Here is a 16,670-nt window from a genome sequence, read left to right on the forward strand (position 1 = left end):
TAGCTGTGGAGTTACTCATTTCTTAGCCTTTCCTTTCATGTTTTAAGGACTGGATACATGAGTATCAGGGTCAGAAGGTGTTATCTAGAGTCACCAGTCCCCTCCCTCGCTTTTGCCTGTCCCCTGGGGTGTGTGCTGAATCTACTGTCTGGAGCCACCAGCCCCCTCCCCCTCTTGTCTATCCACAGAAGCTCTGCTTCTGTTTCCACCTCCATTGGGAGGTGTGCCCTGGCCAGGGAGCCCATTGTAGTTTTCACCTTTTTTGAGCTCTGTGAGCATATCTCTCCATGGAACATCGCTCTGTTTTCTTCCCATCCTTCCTAGTGACTTCAGAGAGGGAGAGAGAAACATCAATGATGAGAGAGAATCATTGATTGCTGCCTCCTGCATGTCCCCTACTGGGGATCGAGCCCACAACCTGGGCATGTGCCCTCGACTGGAATCGAACTTGGGACACTTCACTCCGCAGGCCATCGCTCTGTCCACTGAGCCAAACCCCCTAGGGCTTTCCCATCTTTCTTAAAATCCTTTGTGATCTCTGGTTTTCTTCTCTCCATGGTGCTATCAGGTACTGCCCACATCCTGGTGGCTCCCCTCTGTTTCAGCTGAGGCTGCCTTCCGAGCTTTGGACCTGTGTCCTCAACGGAGCTTAGCTTCTCTTGCTCCATCTGTTTCCTTGTCTGGCTAAGTGTCTTCCCAACAGCAGATCTTGATTTGCCCCTCCCTGTTGAGTCCTGTGGGGCTTCAGCCCCTGAGTCTCTCTCATAGATCCCTTCTCTGTTCCCATCGTAGTGCTGCCCTCAGAGCTCCTCTGGGCTGGGCCTCATCCCTTCCCTTTCTTTACTGCTGCCCTGAGGGATTCATCTGAGAGTAGAACCTCTTCTTTTCACACCTCTGCCGAAAAGCCTTCCTGGTTCCTGGTCGCCTCCACTCTGTGTATTATGATTTGCAAGCGCCTCCCCTGATTCCTGCTTCCCCTTCTGTCACCTCTCTCTGTCATCCACTGTAGTCTCATCAGACCACTCATTCTTTCTTGTGCAGGCCATTCCTTGCCCAGGAGCAAAGAGGATAACATGAGGCCTGACACAAAGTAGTTGCTAACAAGGTTTTTCAAGTGGAGTCTCATGTAATTTTGATGTAAAATTGTAAATGCCAATATTTTAAGACGTTTTCCTTATACCTTTTCAGATATAACTGGTAAAACACGTCACCGATGTATAGAAATAACCAAAGAAAAGTTTGAGGAATTAAAAGAAGAAAATTTGCATCTGAATACAACAAACCAAACCCTTACTCTTGAACTTAACAGAGTAAAACAAGCAATGAAAGAACTACAATTAAAATTTAAGAGAATAGTAAAAGAAAATGGGAAGCTGAAAGAGGCTGAGAAAGCATCCTCTAAGGAAGGTGGGGACAGCTACAGTTTTTTAATTAAAGGAACAAACAGGACTTAACTCATTTTCTTATTTTGAGAGTTAATATTTTAGTTTGTAATATTTGTTGATTTTAATGTTGATATTTTGTTATAATATTCTTTCGTGAACAAATACTTGTTGAAATTTGACTTTATCTGCTATATCATTATTATTGTTATGCTAAAGAAATTCCTACTTCTGGATTTGGTGCTTAAGAAAGTAACTTTACATATATTTCATATCAGTTTTTATCTCATTGAATAGCATATAAAAATGCATTTTCACCACATATTTACCAATAACGAGGATTATATTTTTGTTGCTAAGTTGATAGGCAAAAAAAGGAATCCCATTTTAAATTGTATTTGTCTTGTTATCAGTGAGCTTGGATATTTTTTTCATATCTTTGCATATCATTTTCTTTTATAAATTTTCCCACTTAAACATGTTTTTATTTATTTTAGAGAAAGAGGAAGGGAGAGGGAGAGATCAAAACATAAACATTGAGACCTAGCCAGTTTGGCTCAGTGGCTAGAGCGTTGTCCCGCAGTCTGAGGATCCCAGTTTGATTCTGGTCAAGGGCACATACCTGGGTTGCAGGTTCAGTCCCCAGTCCTGGTCGGGACACATGCAGTAGGCAACCAATGGATGTGACTTTCCCTACTCCCTTCCACTCTCTAAAAATCAATGAAAAAATATCCTTGGGTGAAGATTAGCAACAACAAAAAAAGATATATAAAATATAAATATAAAATAAAAATATAAAAACATAAACATAAACATCTATTGGTTGCCTCCTGCACCTGCACCGGCCAGGGCTGCATTATAGTCTTTATTCAGGTTTCTAATGTCAACCTCTTAACAATAGTACGGTTGTCTACGCTAAGAAATTAACATTGGTATGTTACTTTTTTTTTTAAATTCTCACCAGAGGATATGTTTTTATTGATTTGAGAGAGAGAGAGAGAGAGAGAGAGAGAGAGAGAGAGAGAGAGAGAGAAGAGAAACATCGATGTGAGAGAGCAACATCAATTGGTTGTCTCCCGTAAACACCCTGACTGGGGACCAAACTCACAACCTAGGTCTGTGCCCTGACTGCAACCTTTTGGTACATTGGATGACATTCCAACCAACTGAGCCACAATGGCCAGGGCTAAATTTTCCGACTTTAAATTGAGATATCTGGCTTTTTCTCATTGTTTTGTAGGAACTCTTTGTGTATTAAGGATGTTAACCTTTGTCATGTATGTAATATTTTCTCAGTTTGTTGATAATTTAAATCTAAAGGATATTTTTCTTTTATGGCTTATGCCCTGGATGTCAAGTCCTTTTTACCTCTCAGGTTATACATATATTCACTGATTTTGTCCCTATACATCTATCTATTTATATAAGGCTAATATTATTGCCTGAAGAAAGATTGTATCATTTTCTTCATATAGACCTTGTATATTTCTCGTCTTAGTCACACTTATTTCTAGATACTTTACATTATTTATGTTATTTCTTTGTGAGATCTATTTTCTATTATGTTTTCTAATATTTGGGAAAGTTATTTTAATAATTTTTCCATTTATACTATATGATTTGCAAGACAAATATTTATATATCATTGGAAACAATGACTTTTCCTCTTCAATCTAAAGTTTTTATTTTACCTTAATTAGTTGTACATGTAAAAATTTCCACAAACTTCCAAAATGTTGACTATTTAGTGTTAAAAAACTTAGAAACTTTTATTCATTTGAACCTATATATTTGTAATTCATTGCCTCTGTGAGCCCAAAAGGGAAAAAAGGGCAGATGGTTAGCAATTTATATAAAATCTTAATCTATTTGATACACGTTCTTAGAGTATAATATTAATTTTTTTCAGTAGTTGCTGCACCTGAATTACTTCATCTAAGAAAACAAGCTCAAGAACTGGTGGATGAAAATGATGGTTTGAAAATGACTGTCCATCGTTTGAATGTAGAACTAAGCAGATATCAAACAAAATTCAGGCATTTATCGAAGGAAGAGGTAATGTTTCCAATTAAGAAAACTCAACCAATGGATGTGGCTTTCCAGATTTTTTTTTAGCCTTTCAAGTTGAATTGAGAGATTCATATTTATTACAATGTGGCATAAAAATACACATACAAAGCACAGCATGTCTAGGGACCTTTCTATTTCTTTCTCCCCTCAACCTCCTCTCTTCCTTTCCTCCCTTCCTTCCCCCTTTTTTTTTTTTTAAATATATCTTTATTGATTTCAGAGAGGAAGGGAGAGGGAGAGAGAGAGAGAGAAACATCAATGATGAGAGAGAATCATTGATTGGCTGCCTCCTGCATGCCCCCACTGGGGATCGAGCCCGCAACCCGGGCATGTGTCCTTGACCAGAATCGAACCCAGGGCCCTTCATTCCACAGGCCGACACTCTATCCACTGAGCCAGACCAGCTAGGGCTCAATTCTAAGTCTTGTTCCTCAAGTTAGAACTGTAATTTATCAGTGCACTAACTCTCAAAAGAAGATAGACTAGTTTATACAGACCCCAAATCACCTAACTCTAGTCGATGGGACTTGCATTCATGAGTCCCACACAGGTTTATAGCAAACAAGAAACAGTTTTTAAATGGGCTCAGGAGCACACCCCCAAACTCCAAAGCTGTATACCCTAGCTCAGCACAAAGGGAGCACGCAAAAATGGCCATCTCCCACTTTTTCCCTGAAAGAGGTATAACTGCATACTTTCCTGACTGCTGCCTGAGAGTCTGACTTCTAATCATCCTGCGTCTAGGTGCTGACTGCAGTCCCCTCGTTGGGACACAGTGGGTCCACTCTCCCTGAAAATCAATGAAAAAATATTAACAAAAAAATAAATAAAATAAAGAGACCCACACCAAAACACATTATCTTTAACCTTTATACTAGAGGTATGATTTACCCACCATCATTACAATATTGCAGTATTTTGAATTTAACTATATATTTACCTTTTCCAGTGAGTTTTATACTTTCATATGATTTTGTTACTAATTAGTACCTATTCTTTTCAGCTTGAAGAAATCCATTTTTAAAAAAACATATTTTTTTTATTGATTTCAAAGAGGAAGAGAGAGGGAACATAGAAACATCAATAAGAGAGAATCATTGATTGGCTGCTCCTGCACACCCCCACAGGGGATTGAGCCCACAACCTGTGCATATGTCCTGACAGGGAATCGAACTGTGACCTCCTGGTTCATAGGTCAATGCTCAACCACTAAGCCACACTTAACTTACATTGTCAAAAGGTAAAAGGAGCATGCAAAAATGGCCATCTCCCACTTGGAGTCAGTGAGTCTCCAAGAGAGAATCTTAAAAATGGCAAGAGAAAACGTTCTTCACATACAAGGGAATCTCCATAAGACTATAAGTGGATTTTTCAGCAGAAACTGCAGGCCACAGCGGAGTAGGGTGATCTATTCAGAGTGCTGAAAGAAAAAATTCTGCCAACTAAGAATAGTCTACCTGGAAAAGTTGTCCTTCAGAACTGAGATAAAGAGTTTTCCAGACAAACAAAATTCAAAGGAGTTCATCACCAGCTGACCAGCCTTACAAGAAACATTAAAAGGAATTCTTCAATGCCCAGCCAGTGTTGCTTAGTGGTTGAGCGTTGACCTATTAACCAGGAGGTCACAATTCGATTCCCTGTCAGGGCATATGCACAGGTTGCGGGCTCAATCCCCTGTAGGGAGTGTGCAGGAGCAGCCAATCAATGATTCTCTCTTATTGATGTTTCTATGTTCCCTCTCTCTTCCTCTTTGAAATCAATAAAAAAATGTGTTTTTAGAAAATGGAGTTCTTCAAGCTAAAAAGAATAGGTACTAATTAGTAACAAAATAATATGAAAGTATGAAACTCACTGGTAAAGGTAAATATATAGTTAAATTCAAAATACTCCAGCATTGTAATGATGGTAGGAAATCATACCTCTATTATAAAGGTTAAAGACAAAAGTATCCAAAATAACTATACAATAATTTGTTAATGGATAAACAATACAAAAAGGTATAAATTATTATATCAAAAACAAAATGTGGGGTAGTGGTAAAAATATAGAACTTTGTGTGTTTAGTGTGTACCGAGACCCACCAGTGACCCAATGAGGGGAACTGTAGTGAGCATGGAGATGCAAGCTGATTAGAAGCTCAAAGTTAAGTTGTTATTAGCTTAAAATGTTAAAAATGTTTTATGCAAGCCTCATGGTAATCACAAAGCAAATACCTAGAAGAGATGTACACAATAGAGAAAGAGAAAGGAAGAATCAAAGCATACCACTACAGAAAAGCATCAAATCCCAGAGGAAGAGAGCAGGACAGGCAGAAAGGAATTACAAAACAGCTAGCAAACAATGAACAAATAGCAACTAAAAAGGCCATACTTAATAATTAATTTAAATGAAAGGACTAAATTCTACAATCAAAAGACATAGAGTGGCAGAATGGATAAATGGAAAAAAGACCCAACTATATGCTGCCTACAAAAGACTCACTTCAGCTGTAAGGACAGACTTAGACTGAAAGCGAAAGGATAGAAACATACATTTAATGTAAAGGGAAGCCAAAAGAAAGAAGGGGTAACTATGCTTATATCAGACAAAATAGAGTTTAAATCAAAATGGTAAAAGAGACAAAGAAGGTTATTACATAATGGTAAAGGAGTCAATTCATCAAGAGAATATAGTAATTGTAAATATTTATGTACCCAATATCAGAGCACCTAAATATATAAAGCAAATATTAACAACTGAAGGGAGAAATAGCAATAATAGTAAGGGACTTCAATACCCCAATAATAGATCATCAAATGGAAAATCATGAGGAAATATTGGACTTAAAACTACATGTTAGATCACACAGACCTAATATAGAACTTTGCATCCAACAGCAGCAGAATACACATTCTTCTCAAGTGCACATGGAACATTCTCCAGGATAGATCATACATTCGGACACAAAACAAGTCTTAATAAATTTAAGAATATTGACATATCAAGCATCTTTTCTGTCCACTGTGTATGAAATTAGAAATCAAGTATAAGAAAATTTACAAATACGTAGACATTGAATAACATGCTACTGAACAACCAGTGGGTCAAAAGAGGAGTAAAAAAAATACCTTGAAACAAATGAAAACGGAAAAGAAAAAAAAAATACCTTGAAACAAATGAAAATGGAAGCATGACATGCCAAAACTTATGGGAAGCAGCAAAAGTAGTTCTAAAGGGAAATTTATAGCAATAAATACAAACATTAAAAATAAAGAATAAATAACCTAAGTTTACACCTTGAGGAACTAAAAAGAGAAGACTTTTAACTCAAAGTTAACAGGAGGAATAAAATGAAAATCAGCAGAAATAAATGAAATAGAGACTAAAAAGACAACAGAAAACATCAATGAAACTAAGAGCTGGTTCTTTGAAAAGACATACATTTGACCAGCCTTTAGCTAGACTAAGAAAAAAGATTATTCAAATAAAATTAGAAATAAAGAGGAGGCATTAGAACCGATAACACAAAAATACTAAGGATCATAAGAAATTGAACAGTTATACTCCCCAAAATACTACATGGTATTAAAAAAAAAAGTTGAAAGTTGAATACATTCTGTAGATTAGAATATAGTATATCACTGTTGAGTTCTTAATTTTTATGATGGCAGTGTGGTTGAGTAAGTGAAGGTTTTTCTTTTTAGGAAATATACACTGAAGTATTACAGGAAAGGAGGCATTTTATCTCAAATTATTCTCAAACATCCCAAAAGAACATTTTCTACACATATGGATGTATAGATTGCTATGCATAGTTGATTAAAAATAAGATATTTTTAATAAGATAATAAGGCTTGAAATTTCAGAAGTATAGTTTAATTTGTCTTCAAAATGTGTTTCGTTCTTAGAGTATAAATATCGAAGGCCTACCATCAAAGGGCCCTATACCACCCTGGTTGGTAAGTAAAAGTTATTTAATTTCAGGCCCTTATTTTCTGGACTATATTTGAATAGCTATTCAAATCCATTCCAAATTAAGTGTATTTTATCATCTTTAAAAAAATTTGCTGATTGTGTTTAGATATAAGAATTATATTAACCTTCTTTACCAACTGTTATCTTCAGTTGGATATAAAGTACCTGTCACCCTTATTGCTGGCTTATGAAGACCGAATGAAAGAAAAAGACGAGTTCATTTCCACCCTTCAGGTAGGTTGGCAGATGTCAGAAGAGACAAGGTTTATTAAAAAAATAAGACCATTTTAAACTTTGAATACCTATTCAAACATCTAATAGGTACTCAAATGTTTGTTAAAGGAAAGGAGAAAGGAAGGAAGGAATGAAGCAGGGTGGGAGGCAGGGAAAGAAGGAAGAGGGGAGGCAGGTTGGGAGTGATTGGTGGAGCAGGAGGGGTGGGCAGGGTTAGATGGAGTTATGGAGGGCCAAGGTGGTGCTGCACTGGAAGTTCCCAGACAGGCAGCCCCACATGGGCTGGGGTCTCAGGGTGCAGAGAAGGCTGCAGTGCAAGGCACTTCTTTCCTGATTGCAGCTGCAAACACCACTGTTAGAAGGGACATTTGGGCAGACTGGGGAAGGTAGCAGGCCAGGGGTGTTTTACGGGGTCTTCTTAATTCAGTGAAGAGCCGACCTCAGGGAATTCCATTTATTGAGCTGTTGGAAACAGTGAGAAAGTGAGGTTTTCATTCTTTTCTGCCTTGTTCACCTCTGTTGTTTGGGGAATGGCTTCTGGCAGTGGAGCTCATTTGAATTGCACAGGAGACCAAGGCTCTGGGTGTTGCAGATATGTCCATGCCTTTCCAGGCTACGTACCTCTGTTCCCTCATTGAAATGGCAAAGAGATCTCAGGAAGCAGAAGGGCCCATGGAGAGAAGTATTGGTTTTCCTGGGATCCCCAGCTGGAAGTGTCTCTTAAGAGTCACCAAGCCTTTTCTTATTACACTGTCCCATGTACATGGCCCATGTAATGCAGTTTAAAAAATTATTTTTAAAAATATTTATTGATTTTAGAGAAAGAGAGGAAGGGAGGAGAAAGAGAGAGAGAGAGAGAGAGAACTTCAATTGTTGCTGTTCCACTTATGTATGCTTTCATTGGTTGATTCTTGTATGTGCTCTGACTGGAGATCAAACCTGGTGGGACAACTGAGCTGACTGGCCAGGGCTGTAATGCAGTTTTGAAAAATTTCTTTTAGAGGACAAATTAATCTTATACTAATTGATGAAATATCCACCCTAATAATTAATAAAATTACTAATTCGGTGCTCTTTCTAAAAGGGGCCAGGAGCTCTGGCCAGGTAGCTTAGTTGGTTAGAGCATCATCCAGTACACCAAGGTTTTGTTTGTTCCTGGTCAGACTTATACAAGAAGCAACAATGAATGTATAAATAAGTGCGACATCAAATCAATGTTTCCCTTTCTCTATGAAATCGGTAACTTAAAAAAAACCCATGGAAACATTTTCTGTAAAGGGCCATTTAGTAAATAATTTAGGCTTTGCAAACCACGCAGTCTGTGTTTTACAACTACTCAGCTCTGCTGTTGTACCATGAAAGCAGCCAGAGACACCCAACAAGTGGGCATGTCTGCGACCCAATAAAACTTTATTTACAGCTGGGCTCGCATGGCTCAGTGGTTGAGCGTCGACCTATGAGCCAGCTGGTCACAACCTATGAAACTGGTTGAGAGTTTGATCCCCAGTAGGGGGCATGCAGAAGGCAGCCCATTGATAATTCTCTCTCATCATTGATGTTTCTATCTCTCTCTCTCTCCCTCTCCCTTCCTCTCTGAAATCAATAAAAATTAATATATATATTTTTAAAACTATATTTACAAAACAGGCAACTGGCCTGCAGGCTTTAGTTTGCCTGACCCCTGTTCTGAAAAGAGCCGGTGGACTGCCAGCAAGTGGGAGGTAGCGGAGTTACTTGGCATTGTTTTAAGTTGAACAGGTATAAGCATAAATATCTGTTGGCTGGGAGAAGAGAATGTAGAAGCATCCCAGAATAAATATCGGCACCCAGGATTCTCACTGGAGGACAGCACAAGGCACTAACGCCGGCCACGGGCTGGCTGAGAAAAGCTGAGATGGAGGAGGCCCAGCAGGAGTGCCACAGGTGTGTGCACACCTGAAACTAACATGAAATAAGATTGGCTGTTAGCTGTAATTACGTTTTTAAGTGCCACAAACACAGGTTTAGGAGTCAAAAACTAAGACCAAGCGACAGTCCTGGAGTTGGGGCTAATGACTGACGCAGCTGTGCTGGCTTTAGCAGAGGCTCTCTTGTGGTTGTAATGGAGCCAAATTAAGAGACGCCAGCCCCCACACTAATCTCTTGGAAAGGTCTTATTTTTATCTAAAAAGCTCCATTTTATCCTCCAAAGTGTTTAAACAAAGGAAAAATTATAGTGTTTACAAGCATCTCTGCTTTTCTTATGACCTTTTTATTTTTCCAAGTATTTGGCAGTTATAGAAAAACGTTGTGAAAGTAGGATTTGAATGTTGAGGTTCAGGTTCCTTGTGCTCAGCATTGTTTTTATCCCCCGTTTTCTCACGAGACTGAGCTCCGCCAGGGCAGCACTTGGTGTCAGGCTGCTGTTACTGTGAGACTCACTCAAAAGCTGTTAACATTTGATCTTAGCCACAGCAGCAGCAGCAGAACTAAGAAATATAGGTATGTGTGCATGTGTGTATTATGTTTACATAAATTTTATTTCAGGAAGAAATGAGAATGTTCAGGATGCGCGCCCAAGAAGTAGTGAAAGAAAATAAAGAATTGCACCAACAGTTAAACAAGAGTGGTCCTGTTACCAGTGAGGAATGGCAAGTAGCGTTGTGTTTCTGATATTTTACTAGTTAAAAACAAGATAATGTGAATAAATTTTATTAAATCATCAAATATATTTTCTTTTTTAAAGTAAAATACTTTAAGGGAGAGTTTCTAAGAAATTAATAAGGTATAATGAAACCCTAGTAGTTTATTCTAAACTTGTATTTTAAAGACTACTTTAAAAATTCTAAATAGGTTTTTAAACCTGAACTATATTTACTGTCCCCATTTTTATTTCCTGACGTTGTATTTTTCTACAGTGCTTTTCCCACCCCAAACCTGTTGGGTCCCACTCTTTCTTAGACTCCTCCGCTCATGGGGCTTTAGCACAGTGAGCCCTTGACACAGCCCTGCCCTGCCCTGCCCTGCCCTGCCCTGTGTGTGTGTGCGTGCAGGCCCTGCTCCCTGGCACTGAGTGTTGCCTCACTTCCATCCTGTTGCTGATGCTGCTCCCCTTCCCCCCTCAATCCCCTACACTCGTAGTCACCCATTAGGGCTGCTCAAAGGGCGCTGGTCAGTACCGTAGTTCTTCCTAGAGGCAGAGTTAACTGCTCCCGTGTCTGTTTCTGCCCTAGCCGTAAGCATAGGCTGTGTTGTCACACCTGTCACACAGTGGCTGCCTGAGTGTTCCACATCTGTCTCCCTCTCCTCTGTGAGCTCAAGGGCAGGGCCACGTCCTGTTCAGCCGCACAGCAGCATCAAATGCCTACTCACTGAATTTGAGAATGTAAGTCTTCAAAAGTCTAAAGGGAATATCCAGGCAAGACTAAGAAGCAAGAACTATTTAGATATATCTTTTTTGCTTGTATATGCTATGTTTAGTATTTTTTAAAGTATGTCAACATTCCTGGAAAAAATTAAATATTTTCCATATGTGAGATTCAGAAATTTGGAATTGAGTCAACAGCATTCTTACTGGTAGGTCAGTTTTCCTGATTTTATGGTCACTGATGTGCCAGTTGGGCCTGGCCTGGAAGCTACTGGATCTTGGTGCACTGTGGCTTCTCCTGTTGAACTTGGATTTTCTTCTGTTGGGTTTCCTAGTGTGTCTCCCTCAAACCTTCCTTGAGTGGCTCCCTGGGAAGCAGGTCAGTGAGACTGGGCCTCACGTGCCTCCAAGAGTCCTCGTGAGAAACTGGAACCTCAGATACTTTCTCTAACCTGTATATAGTTATAAGTGAAACCTGTTTATTTTTCCTTAAAATAAAAATAAGAACTAAATAAGCTCTAACCAGTTTGGCTCAGTGGATAGAACATTGACCAAGGGACTGAAGGGTCCCAGGTTTGATTCTGGTCAAGGGCACAAACCTCGGTTGCAGGTTCCCTGGCCCTGGTCAGGGTGTGTGCAGGAGACAACCAATTGATGTGTCTCTCTCACATTGATGTTTCTCCCTGTCTCTCCCTCTCCTAAAAATCAATGGAAAAATATCCTCCGATGAGGATTAACAAAAAACACCCAAAGAAATCCTATGTAATAAAAGGCTAATATGTAAATTGACCGAACAGCAGAATGACCGGTTGCTATGACACACACTGACCACCAGGGGGCAGACACTCATCACAGGAGTGCTGCTCAGCCAGGAGCTGGGCTCACGGCTGGTGAGTGCAGTGGCAGTGGCGGGAGCCTCTCCCACCTCCGCGGCAGCGCTAAGGATGTCTGATTGCCAGCTTAGGCCCGCTCCCCCCGTCAGTTGGACATCCCCTGAGGTCTCTCGGATTGCGAGAGGGCGCAGGCCGGGGTGAGGGCCCCCCCAAGTGCATGAATTTCATGCACTGGGCCTCTAGTAAATAAAATAAAAGGAAGAGAGATCCCACTTTCAATCCTAGCCGTGTTCCCCAATCCTGTGTTTATTGCCATTTGAAATGTGCACCCTACTCTGGTGGTGGCCTGCACTGGTGCAGAGGGGAGCAGCTCTTAGGTCACCATCTGTGCAGTGCCTGTTGAGGCCCCTCTGAATTGACTGTCCTCCATCGCAGGAAGGGGACCCCGGGCTCTGGAGCATCACACTCCTGAAGCCCCTCAAAATCGTGCCCTCCCCTGTGCCTCCTTGGCTGCTGCTTCCTGTACCTGCACAGGTGTGAGGTACAGTACATCCCCGCCAGATCCTCGGGCACACTGACTCTGCACTTTAGTAGAAGTTTTCTCTTTAGTTTCAATGCAGCTCAATAAACTTCTAGGCTGAAAATTCTTTTCCTAATGTCCCCTGACCAATTGGATAACCTCAGGCTCAGTTTCTTTACCTATAAAATGGGAAGGAGTTCTAAACTAAATCTGAGGTTTTCGTCTCTTTTGTAGGAATAGGGAAGCCCTTTCCTTTACAAAAGAAAGAAGGAAGGAGAGGAAAGAAGGAGGGAAGGAAGGAGGGAGGGACGGAGGGAGGGGAGGGGAGAGTAGGAAGAAAGTAAGTCTTATAAGGAAGTCCAAAACATAAAACAGACTAAATGGATCTGCTCTGTGCAAAGCAGGAATGAGGCCTTCTCTCCCACGGTGGGGGTAGCGGGTAGGGACACCTCCAGGGTGCCAAGGAGCTAGTGCACAGCCACTGTCAGAGTGAAGTCATCACTATAATAGCTTGATTCCTTTCATCCTTTTTATTTCTCCTCCACCTCATTCTTTAAAGTGGAAATGGAGATTTAAGTGTACTTCAGGGTGGTAAACATTTATCTAGATCTCTACGGTTCTTTCAGGTCATTTGAATGGGAATTTGTGACCATGAAGGTTGCCTTGGGCTGGTGTTAACTTTCCACCATCTGTAAGGAAAGGGTTTGCTTGTGAAATTAGGCTGGGCAGTCCCAGTGCAGTTTATGGAACTGTCCAAAGGCTTTTAACAAAGCTATTGGGGGTGAGGGGGTTTTGTTTGTTTGTTTTTTGCAAATATGATTACAAGTCAGTATTTTTTAATTAAAATGGGAACTTTCTAAAGTCTTTAAACTACTTCATACTGGCTTCAAAATAATCCAGTGGGGATTGGAAGTTTATGTAGATGAAATAAGATTAGCCATTTGATAATTGTTCAAGCTAGGTGTTGTAGATATGTGGGAGTTAATTGTTCTGTTCTTACTACTTTTGTATATGTTTGAAATTTTATATTTTAAAAGTTACTAAGAAATTCATAATTTAAACTTCATACTATCCTTTCTCCCCATTTAATGCATATGGTGGGTTTGACGTGTTAATAACATGTTCAGCATTAAAACATGTCCAAGTGCAGCAGGAGGCAACCAATCGATGTTTCTCTCCCCACTCCCTCCCTTTCTCCCTTCCACTCTCTCTAAAAATCCATGGAAGAAATATCCTTGGGTGAGCATTAACAAAACAAAAAAACATCTCCAGATATTCATTCCTACGACATCCATTACTTTCTTTTAGACTCTGACGGTCTCTAACCACTGAGCACCTGAATGGCAGTATTTAATTTTATAAATCACTTGTAGGCATCGGCTTCAGACTCAGGCGGAATTGGTTTTAGAGGAAAACAGGTTGTTGATAGAGCAGTTGGAGATTCAGCAAAAAAAAGTCAAGGACACCCACCAGGAGCGTCTCCAGGAAGGTGAGCTGTCTTTCCTGTGAGCGATGGCAATGCTGTGATTTTGTTCTGTCATTTTACACTTGTACCCCTCTTTCTGGGAGGGCGCCCCTCTAAATGGAAAATAGAGAAGATCATGTTTTTTAGCATATAGTTTCCTTTACTGAAATGCAGTTGTTTATGTCACAACATATCCAGCCTTTACCCATAATGCATTGATTGCTTCCTCTTAGGCTCCAGTGTTGCTTTAATTATCCTGTATATTTTATAAATCAATTGTAGGTGATAACACAAGGATCTGTATCTGACTATTTGTTGAATGAGTAAATAGTTGGTCTCTAAACAGTTTCTCTGTGCTTTGCCCTTCCTTCAGAAGTGCTGTCAGAGGTTAAATCTATCAGATACTTTCACGAGTGTCCTTCCCTGCCCCTAGGAGCCTCACTATGTACAGCTGGACTTCGAAGTGGGCCAGGTTAAGTCATTTCTTCCACTTTCATTAAAACCAAAATTTATAAACAAAAAGATAGTGGCATTTTTCCTTTTGTTTTACTGATTTTTCTTTTCCAGTGAAGAACAATATAGAACAGGAGGCCGAAACACAAGCTGTCCTGCATGAGCCCAACTAACCCTTCCTTTTTTTTCCTTCCTGTACCCCGATATTGAACCCTCCCCTTTCCACACATGGAAGAGTTAAACCAGCAGCCTCTGCTGCTGCTGAGCTGGAGGCTAGCACTTCACTTATTTCTGGTAGCCAGGACGTGTTGGAAAGTGAGAGCGTCTCTCAGCATCCAGCTGAGTTTCCTCCACAGGACATCCCCACGGCCTGGTCTGTGTGCAGCACAGAAGTATGTGCACCTGCTCTGGCATTATTTGTCCGAAAGGAGAGAGAGTGAATGATGTTGAGCCTCCTATCTTTGCTTTCAAGATTAGAGATGACTGGGAAAATTAATTTCATATTGACTAACAGAACAGATCTGAATAGGTATGATTCTTCTGGTCATGTGGGTGGGGCTAACCTTTTGGCCTATATGATTCAGTCAGCTGCCTGTGTTATTTTTCCATTTCCCAGAAATAGCTATTTATTTTGACCAACTAAATGGTTTTATGGGGTGGAAGGGTTTAAAGTTTTATACTATAATACTTCTATGTACTAGTTTCAACAGATGCCCAGGAAGTATCTTATTATTACGTACTATGATGTCAAATAGGATGAAGTATTTATGATTTACTTTAGATACTGGACATAAAACAAAAACTTAATGAGAAAAGGGAAGAAAAATAATAAATTTTGGTCTTAGTTTGTGTTACTGAATAGAAAGAGTTCGTCCACTGAGAATTACAGTTGAGAAAGATTGGCTATCCTATCTAATAAAAGAGTAATATGCAAATTGACCATCACTCCAAGACACAAGATGGCCACCCCCATGTGGTCAAAGATGGCTTCCCCCATGCCGACACAGATGGCCGCCACAAGATGCCTGGCAGGGGAGGGCAGTTGTGGGCAGTTGGGGGTGACCAGGCCTGCAGGGGAGGACAGTTTGGGGGGACCAGGCTTGCAGGGGAGGGCAGTTGTGGGCTATCAGGCCAGCAGGGAGGGCAGTTAGGGGGGACCGGGCCAGCAGAGGAGGGCAATTGGGGGGGACCAGGCCTGCAGGGGAGGATAGAAGGGGAGGGCCAGGCCGGCAGGGGAGGGCAGTTAGGGGTGACTGGGCCAGCAGGGGAGGGCAGTTGGGGGCAACCAGGCCTACAGAGGAGGGTAGTTGGGGGGGACCAGGCCTGCAGGGGAGGACAGTTGGGGGGGACCAGGCCTGCAGGGGAGGGCAGTTGGGGGGGACAGGCCAGGAGGGGAGAGCAGTTGGGGGGAACCAGGCCTGCAAGGGAGTGCAGTTGGGTGAGACCAGACCAGCGGGGGAGGGAAGTTGTGGGCGGACCAGGCCGGCAGGGGAGGGCAGTTAGGGGCAATCAGGCCAACCGGGGAGCAGTTAGGCGTCGATCAGGCTGGCAGTGGAGTGGTTAGGGGTTGATCAGGCTGGCAGGCAGAAGTGGTTAGGGGCAATCAGGCAGAGGCAGGCGAGCGATTGGGAGCCAGCAGTCCTGGATTGTGAGGGATGTCCGACCGCCCGTTTAGGCCCGATCCCTATGGGATCGGGCCTAAACGGGCGGTCGGACATCCCTCAAGGGGTCCCAGATTGGAAAGGGTGCAAGCTGGGCTGAGGGACACCCCCCCCCCATGCACGAATTTCGTACACTGGGCCTCTAGTCTATATATATAAAAGCCCAGCAACCAGTATGGCAGAATGACCAGAACGACCGGTCGCTATGACATGTACTGACCACCAGGGGGCAGACGCTCAAGGTAGGAGCTGCCCCCAGGTGGTCAGTGTGCTCCCACAGCAGGAGCACCACTCAGCCAGAAGCTGGGTTCACGGCTGGCGAGCGCAGCGGAGGTGGCGGGAGCCTCTCCTGCCTCTGCGGCAGTGCTAAGGAGCAGTGAGTCAAGTGGTAAGGAGTGAGCAGGCAGACAGTTAGGAGCGAGCAGGCAAGTGGTGAGGAGTGAGCAGGCGGGCGGTTAGGAGCGAGGGTTCTGGGATTGCAGGAGGGATGTCCGACTGCTGGTTTAGGCCCAATCTGGCCTGGTTTAGGCCCAATCTGGCCTAAACCGGCAATCAGACATCCCCCAAGGGGTCCCAAATTGTGAGAGGGCACAGGCCGGGCTGAGGGACCCCACCCTCCCACCCCCATGCACGAATTTTGTGCACTGGGCCTCTAGTTTTATTATAATTGGCACCACCCAGGAGAACGGAAAGCTAATGCTCAAAAACCTAAACTTGAAGGTTTATGGACAAGGGGTTGTATAGAGCAAAAT

At 41.9% G+C, this 16,670-nt stretch overlaps 1 protein-coding gene across 1 annotated transcript in view; it reads left to right on the plus strand.

The window, feature by feature from the left end:
* Nucleotides 1–16,670, plus strand: part of CEP89 (centrosomal protein 89) — a 63,373-nt gene that overhangs the window by 21,968 nt on the left and 24,735 nt on the right. Inside the window, exons 8-13 of the mRNA XM_028143022.2 lie at nucleotides 1,189–1,407; nucleotides 3,292–3,437; nucleotides 7,340–7,390; nucleotides 7,557–7,640; nucleotides 10,167–10,270; nucleotides 13,713–13,828. Coding sequence (XP_027998823.2) covers nucleotides 1,189–1,407; nucleotides 3,292–3,437; nucleotides 7,340–7,390; nucleotides 7,557–7,640; nucleotides 10,167–10,270; nucleotides 13,713–13,828 — 720 coding nt within the window. The remainder of the gene's footprint in view (nucleotides 1–1,188; nucleotides 1,408–3,291; nucleotides 3,438–7,339; nucleotides 7,391–7,556; nucleotides 7,641–10,166; nucleotides 10,271–13,712; nucleotides 13,829–16,670) is intronic.

Source organism: Eptesicus fuscus, chromosome 21 (assembly GCF_027574615.1).
Source record: "Eptesicus fuscus isolate TK198812 chromosome 21, DD_ASM_mEF_20220401, whole genome shotgun sequence".
Lineage (NCBI taxonomy): Eukaryota > Metazoa > Chordata > Mammalia > Chiroptera > Vespertilionidae > Eptesicus > Eptesicus fuscus.